General features: G+C 34.0%; 2 protein-coding genes across 2 annotated transcripts in view; one reads left to right on the forward strand and one right to left on the reverse strand.

Annotated features, from left to right (window-relative positions):
• Positions 1 to 2,815, reverse strand: part of LOC107618274 (tryptophan--tRNA ligase, cytoplasmic) — a 7,627-nt gene extending 4,812 nt beyond the window's left edge. The window contains exons 1-5 of the mRNA XM_016320289.2: positions 2,303 to 2,815; positions 2,077 to 2,196; positions 1,467 to 1,652; positions 1,084 to 1,201; positions 90 to 176 (exon numbers count right to left, since the gene is read on the reverse strand). Coding sequence (XP_016175775.1) covers positions 90 to 176; positions 1,084 to 1,201; positions 1,467 to 1,652; positions 2,077 to 2,196; positions 2,303 to 2,553 — 762 coding nt within the window. The 5' untranslated portion in view covers positions 2,554 to 2,815. The remainder of the gene's footprint in view (positions 1 to 89; positions 177 to 1,083; positions 1,202 to 1,466; positions 1,653 to 2,076; positions 2,197 to 2,302) is intronic.
• The window catches only part of LOC107614884, a 10,769-nt gene continuing 7,336 nt past the window's right edge, over positions 4,670 to 8,102 (forward strand). Inside the window, exons 1-7 of the mRNA XM_021111723.1 lie at positions 4,670 to 6,294; positions 6,554 to 6,661; positions 6,795 to 6,934; positions 7,028 to 7,238; positions 7,344 to 7,581; positions 7,658 to 7,745; positions 7,901 to 8,095. Coding sequence (XP_020967382.1) covers positions 5,007 to 6,294; positions 6,554 to 6,661; positions 6,795 to 6,934; positions 7,028 to 7,238; positions 7,344 to 7,581; positions 7,658 to 7,745; positions 7,901 to 8,095 — 2,268 coding nt within the window. The 5' untranslated portion in view covers positions 4,670 to 5,006. The remainder of the gene's footprint in view (positions 6,295 to 6,553; positions 6,662 to 6,794; positions 6,935 to 7,027; positions 7,239 to 7,343; positions 7,582 to 7,657; positions 7,746 to 7,900; positions 8,096 to 8,102) is intronic.

Consider the following 8,102-nt stretch of genomic DNA (forward strand, 5'->3'; position numbering starts at 1 on the left):
TTCATCTATCCACACAAATAAAACAAAAGAGTTTATATATATATATAAACATGAGAATTTGCATACAAAGGGCATCAAGAATAGTGAACCTGATCAATTGCGCATGGAATTAAACAACGGAGATTCTCCTTGCCAGAAAATAGGTGAGGAAAGGAACTGGGGAATGATGGAACTGCCTGAAAAACAGATGAAGCAATTCAATCATTTTAAAGTAAAAACTTTATGTTTGCATGATAATTGAATGAAAAAGAACAGAAAAAGCAACTGACCATAAATTACAATGAAGTTACACTAGAATATAACTTGTAAAAGTACAAAAAATTTCACAACAACTGTGTATAAATTCATATTTTGTCCGTTCTAGATATAGATCTATTTCATGTCCATAAATTTATGTTACTCAACATTTGGTTTATGCTCTTCTATTGTTCATTCAATGACATGAAATATAATGTCTAAAAATAGTAATTAACTAATTATTCACCTTTCCATGTGAGTTGTCAATAAGAAACTCAAAATACTCGGAATGATTTAGCAATAGCTGAATTGTTCAAGCATTTTGTACAAATTTATATGATGGTGTGAACTGTGAACCACGTATTACTGAAATGAAACCCTAACCCCTATAATATTATAAACATACACTCAATGCTTGTGAACAATTTTAATTTCTTATTTACATATAGTTTAATAACTCTGCTTATGTTTCATAGTTTGTCCCAAGCACAAATAAAAAAGGAAGGTTGTGTTAGGCCTTCAAATAGGACATTTACATATAATTTAGTTGTCAAATAGGACATTCAAAACCCCGATACTGGAGGCGAAATGCTAAGAATGCACAAACTCTAAATAATGAGAACCTTTCATGGTAAGCAAATTATTTAGTGGTAAATGAATTCATTCAGCTAAATCAGTTTAGGGATCAGACATATCATTATTATTATTATGTATAAGTTAAAAATTAAAGTTAAATATTAGGAAACCAACTCTAATAGCTAAAGCTACAGCAACAGAAAAACCATAATTAATAAATGCGAGATATAAAACGGGCCACATACAACAGAACGAATAACTAGACTATACCTGCACAGGTGGAAAGCTAACTTTTCCAATATGATCTTCCCCAGTGAAACCAAAAATGCCAACAGCCTGGTTATACGTCACACGCTTTGCAACCTCTACCATGTTCTTGTAGAAGGCACTGGAAAGGGAAATTATAGTATATACAGTTACACATACTAACTGGTATTGTTGAAGTAGAAAACATGAAATTCTTATTTTTTAGTTCCAACATCAAATTTGCTCTTAGAAGGTAGCATTCAGTCTCCAGGTCAAATTCAGCTCCTCATTTACATCAAATTTGTAATGGCATAAACATTAATCAGACAGGAAGTTCCTGAAGTATAAGAAAGCACACTTGAAAATTCTGTTTACAAGAAAATCTTGCATTTATAAAACTCACTCACCCACCAACATAATTGAAATCAGCGAAGATGAATGTCTTTGAAATGTCAAAACCACAAGCAATTATGTCCTTTGCGTTCTCCCTTGCAAGTCTCTGGCACTCCTCAACAGTAAGATTTTTCCACAAGAACTTCTCATCATCAGTAAGTTGTATAACCAGAGGAACCTTGAAAACATCTTGCAAATACCTACATGTTTTCCACTAAGTCAACAACCACCCATCACCAACTAAAATAATTGACTCATCTTCACTCACATTGCATATAATTCCAAGTACACAAATTTTATTCCCTTTCACTATAAAACACTTCTATCATATAATTTATGGATCTTCAAGTAATAAAATAAGATGACTCTATGATGACAAATTAATTCTTAGTATGTGATCCCAAACCAAAGGAGGGCCCTTAGTTATGTATCATTCAATGTGCATTGAACCACATAAGCTATAAAAAAACATATTGCAAAACTTCCATTCCCATGAAAGACACAATTCTAACATAAAAATAAACTACTTTGATGCCCATTAAAGATTAGTTCCATTCCACAAAAAATATCCAAGTCAAACTAACAGAATCTTTTCAAATAACAATGATTTCAAATGCACCTTACTTGGTGAACATGAAGGGAATCAAATGCCCCAAATGCAAAGCTTCGGAGGACGGTCCTCTCCCAGTATACAAGTAAAAGTTATCGCCTCTTTCATACGCATCCAAAATCTCAGCAAAATCACTGCCAAAAATTAGAGAAGTTTGAAACAAACACGATGAAAACACAAATCACGACATCGTATTCAATTGCTCATCTCATCACCGAGACAAAATGACAGAACAAGTACCGGTGAGCAAAGAAGACGCCGCGGCGGAGGAAGACGTGAGCGGGACAAGAAGTGAGGTGCTCAACGCGCTGGATGAGCGCGTGGTCGAGCCTCTGGCAACCGAAGCGGTCAATGAGCTTATCGTAGTCAATCTTGCCGCCGTCTTTGGCTGAAACCTCCCATGGATTCACCACTTGACCATCATCTTCCTCATGTATGGCAGTCGTCGTCGTGGTCTCTATTTGTTCTGCCGCTGCCGGTGGTGGTGCCATTTCTCGGTTGTTCCTTGGGTCGGGAGAAGTTGCCGGCGGCAGTGATTGATCGGTGCCGGCAAGAGAGAGCTAGTAAGTGCTCCGCTTATCTGGTGGAGAAATGTAGCTGCCACCGGCAATAAGGATGGGCGTGGCTTGTCGGAGGCAGGAGGTGCTGCAACTGGGAGTGGTAAAGGACTGAGGAGAAGGAGGAGATGGATTTTAGGGTGAGGGGATTTGGGAAATGCCGTTTTGTAGTTCAATGCCGAAATTATTATTTTCTTATGTAATTATTCCATCTTTAATTTGTTGCAGAAGTACAAATAATTTTTTAAGTAAATTCGAATATGAAGTGATCCAAAGTTACTGTTTCTTCTTGTTATTTGTGCTTGTTTGAAGGCAATTAAAGGTTGATTTGGATTGGAAAAAGTATTTTTTTAATAAAATATTTTTATTCAATTTAAAATTTATTTGATTATATTCTTTAAAAAAAATATTTTTATTAAAAAGAGCAAATTATTTGCTTTTTCTAAAAGGTAGCAATACCCTACTTTAGAAAAATGCAAAAGCAAAAGAGGTTTTTAATACTTAAAAACACTTTTTAAAAAGCCTATCCAAATGTGAAATAATTTTTCTCTGTTCAAAAAAGATCTTTTTTAAAAAGATGAAAAAAATAAGTACTTTTTTCAAAAGCCAATCCAAACTGACCCAATGAATAAGTGTGGAGATCAGCACCAGTCTTATTTCTTGAAAGGTCTTTAGCTAATAGCAATTCTTAAGTTGGTAAAATTATAATTTTAGAGTAATATTAAGTATACAAATTTTTTGTAATTAAATCTAACCATATTGGTGGAGAGATTAGCTAAAAAAAATTGTGCATACAATATTATTCTTTCTCTTCATGTTTTTTGCATCACACAAATTTTTGTTAGAGAACGCAAAAATTTATTGATATAGTACATAAATTTTTAAAGCATAACACACAAAATTTTACACATAACAAACCTATCGATGTAGTATAAATATTTTTATTATAGTACAAAAATTTTTACACATAACACACAAACTTTTGCTGCGAACGTATTTTGTTAATTTGGTGAGTTAATATTTTAGGAATGTAATTCTCCAATAATTTCTATCCTACACATAAAAAATTTTATACTATGCAATAAAATTTTTGTATTGTTTGCACAAATTTGTGTTATGCGTATTTTATTGGTTGGTTGTTAATGTTTTAAGCATATGGTCTTTAAAAAATTTGTTCTATATACTAAAATTTGTGTATTATATACCAAACTTTATGTTTTGTGTATCAAATGATGACAGCGACGACAACAATATTAAAAAAAGGAAGAAGGAACGTAAAAAAAAAAAGCAGCAAGATTATTAATCGAAAGAGAAAGTAGCACAAATTTTTATTTTTAAAAACTTTAATTAAACTTGATTGTGAAAAAATTTTGGACATCTAGCATTTTGAATAATTTTATCATTATTTTACGAGTAAATTATCATATTAGCCGTTGTTGTAATCACTTGGTCAAGGTGGGGTAATGAAAACTTAAACTCAACAATGCGCTAGGGAATTAAGAGGTATCAACCAAAAATCAGCCAAATATTTTTTGGTAAATCCAAAATCTCTATTTGAATGATTTAGGCATTAGCATGTTTTTTCTACTAAATATCAGAATGTTTCTTTTTCATACTAAATAGATATTCTTTTATATATTTTATAAATTTTTTTATATATTAAGAATCGAAATTGTTGGAAGTTCTGTGATTTCCGTCCCTATTTCTCTAACATATTATTCAGAATTTTAATTTGGGGTGAGAAGTAATTAATATCAAATATTATAAATTAAAAATAAATAAAATTAATTAAATATAATTATAAATTAATTAAATTATTTATTTTTTGACTGATCACCTCTTGATTTCATATATTTTTCCAAACTTAAATAGTAGATATACACCGACCACCGTGTGAATAAACAAAAATATTGAAAGAATTGATCAAAGCAACTATGTATAACTCCTAAAGTTATATCGTGCATTAGGGAGGTCAAAATAAAGGGAATTTATTTTTTTTATTAAAAAATAATTTTCACTCTTTATTGAGAAACACTTTTCGCCATAGCATTTTTCTTTTACGGAACCCATAACATTACTCCAAAATAAAATCCATTAAACAAAAAAGACTCTGCCAATTACAATGTGCAAGAAAGCAGAAGCTCTACGTAGACTTGTATTTCCGAAAAGAGAACACTTTTTTGTGTTCTTTTTGACAGGGGACAGTTCCTTTTAACTCGGAAAGGAAACACGTTGGTACCAAGAAAAAACAAAATGAACGACCTTAACAGTTTTTGCCCCCATGACACGGTCATTTTTCTCTTCCTCTCTTTTATTATTAATACAACGTTCATGTTGGAGCATTTATTTGTAAGCTTCACAAGAATCCACTACTCAAAACTACACAAATGATGAACAACTACTCAAGAATGTTGCTACTCATTTGGTTTTCTCTCATATCTTGCTTTAAAACCACCACTTCAAAAGATAGCTTAAGAATGAGTGAGTATATTCGAGATGGCGAGACTTTAGTCTCGGCAGGTGGAAGCTTTGAAGTGGGTTTCTTCAGCCCCGGAGCTTCGACTCGCCGGTACTTGGGCTTGTGGTATAGAGATGCATCAAGAAACAACACAATTTTGTGGGTGGCCAATAGAGAAAGACCCCTTCACAATAAGTCAGGTGTTTTGATATTCAAAGAAACAGGGGATCTTCAACTTCTTAGTGACACAAACAACACCATTTGGTCATCCAACATCTCAAGCAAAGCCTTGAGTAACTCGGTTGCACAGCTCTTGGATTCAGGGAATCTTGTGGTGAAAAATGTACCAGATACTAAGGAGGGAAGCTTTTTGTGGCAGAGTTTTGATTATCCATGCGATACATATATTCCAGGGATGAAATTCGGCCGGGACTTAGCTACCGGCCTAGACAGATCGCTTTCGTGCTGGAAAAGTACAGAGGATCCTGCTGTAGGAGAATATTCTCTAAGAGTTGATCCTAGGGGATATCCACAGGTAATGCAAATGAAGGGTTCTGTTATAATTAGTAGAATAGGATCATGGAATGGCATTTATTTTACTGGAACTCCAGTTGAAGGCATGAGCATACTTAAGCGTAATTTCGTGTTGAATTCGAAAGAAGTGTATTTTGAGTTTGAAATACTTGATAGGTCCATCTTCTCCATACTCAAAACAAACCCTTCTGGAGATGCACAAGTTATGACTTGGACAAGTCAAACAACGAGCCGGGTTGAAGTTTCCCTAACCGGCGGGCAGTATGCCTGTGGAAGTTATGCCTTGTGTGGTTCAAATTCCGTATGTAGCATGGCTGCTGATGTTGCAACATGCGATTGCGTAAAAGGATACACTCCAAAGTTTCCTGAAAAATGGTACATCTCAGATTGGTCTAGTGGGTGTTCTAGAAAAGATGCATTGGATTGTGATGATGTAGTAGGGTTCTTGAAGTACAGTGACATGAAATTGCCAGACACATCTTCCTCATGGTATAGTGAGACAATGAACCTTGAAGAATGTCAGAAGTTATGTCTCAAAAATTGTTCTTGTACAGCATATGCAAATTTGGATATCCGCAATGGAGGAAGTGGTTGCTTACTTTGGTTTGGTAATCTTACTGACATGATGCAATTCTCAAAAGGGGGTCAAGACCTTTACATCAAAGTCCCTGCTTCAGAATTAGGTACTTTTCCTTGTGTTCATTTTCCTTTTCCAGTTTGATTTATTTTGGACTACTGGATTATTGTAGGGTAAATAAGTTGAATAGAGTAGGGTTGTAAAATATGTCAAAATTAACAGATTTTCCAATAATTTATGTTAGCTAATGATTACACACACCTTTTATCACTTTAGCCAAATTGAAGAAATTAAACAAACTATGCAACTTTTGCCATTTTCAATAACTCATTTATGTTCTATCATTCTTTCTGATCATATTGCAGGTAATAGCCATGGAAATACGAATAAAAAGAAGATAGGAATTGCAGTTGGTGTGAGCATTTTTGGATTAGCAACATCCATCGCCATAACAACAATAATTAGAAATCCAGGTAAACACTATCATAATATGTCACATGCACCCACAAAAGTGAAAACCAATAGTAAAAAAAAACAAGAAAACAAAGGTGCAAGTTTTGAATGGCTTTGACTGGTAGTTCTTTTTCATTGTTGTCCTCCAACCAGCAAGAATACTTAACAGACATAAGCAAAGACAAGAAGATATCAACCTACCAAAATTTGATTTCTCACTCTTAGCCAAAGCTACTGAAAACTTCTCAAGCAATAATAAACTTGGAGAAGGTGGTTTTGGACCGGTATACAAGGTAGAATGAAAAACTAGTCAAGGACTTCTATTTTCTTTAAAAGAAAAATAAACTAAGGAAATTAAATACTGGTATTATTATTATAATTTTCAGGGTAAGATGATAGATGGCCAAGAGATAGCTGTGAAAAGACTTTCTAAAAAATCTGGACAAGGGTCGGAAGAGTTCAAGAATGAAGTGATGTTGATAGCTAAACTTCAGCATCGTAATCTCGTGAAGCTTCTTGGCTACTGCATTCAAGGGGAAGAAAAAATATTAATCTATGAGTATATGCCTAACAAAAGCTTGGACTACTTTGTTTTTGGTTAGAATTCCTTTTACTATATATTCTAAGCAACTTTGTGGCAGTTTCAATAATTCTTACTACAAGTAATATACTATTACTAAGCATGTCTACCAAATTTGATAGGTGAAGTCAGAAGAAAGTTGCTAGATTGGCCTAAACGTTTCAACATTATTAGTGGTATTGCTCGAGGACTTCTTTATCTTCATCGAGATTCTAGACTAAGGGTTATTCATAGAGATTTAAAAACTAGCAATATCCTACTAGATGTTGATTTGAATCCAAAAATATCAGACTTTGGGTTGGCTCGAACATTCTCATGTGATCAAGTCGAGGCTAACACTGATAGGGTGGCTGGAACATAGTAAGCAACTTTCAGCCTAATTATGGTCTTTTTAAATTGCATTTATATTTATTTTTGTTTCAACTTGTTCTTTCAGTGGTTATATGTCTCCTGAGTATGCAGTGCACGGACAATTCTCATTAAAATCTGATGTCTTTAGCTACGGTGTAATAGTACTAGAGTTGGTAAGTGGGCTAAAAAACAGGGAATTTTCAGACCCAGAAAACAATCTTAATCTTCTTGGACATGTAAGCAAGATGAAAGAACTAGCTAGCTCCAAATTAAATAGCAAAATTGAAATTTCTTTGAATTCACTAATTTGATTTATAAGATTTTCCAGGCATGGCAACTATGGACAGATGAGAGGCCACTAGAACTATTGGATGAAGAGTTAAAGGAAGGATGCATCCCTACCGAAGTCATACGGTGCATACAAGTGGGTCTGTTATGCGTGCAACAAAGACCAGAAAATAGACCAGACATGTCATCAGTGATTCTAATGTTAAATGGTGAGAAACCATTGCCCATGCCGAAAGTTCCTG

This window comes from Arachis ipaensis, chromosome B09, assembly GCF_000816755.2.
Source record: "Arachis ipaensis cultivar K30076 chromosome B09, Araip1.1, whole genome shotgun sequence".
Taxonomy (NCBI): Eukaryota; Viridiplantae; Streptophyta; class Magnoliopsida; order Fabales; family Fabaceae; genus Arachis; species Arachis ipaensis.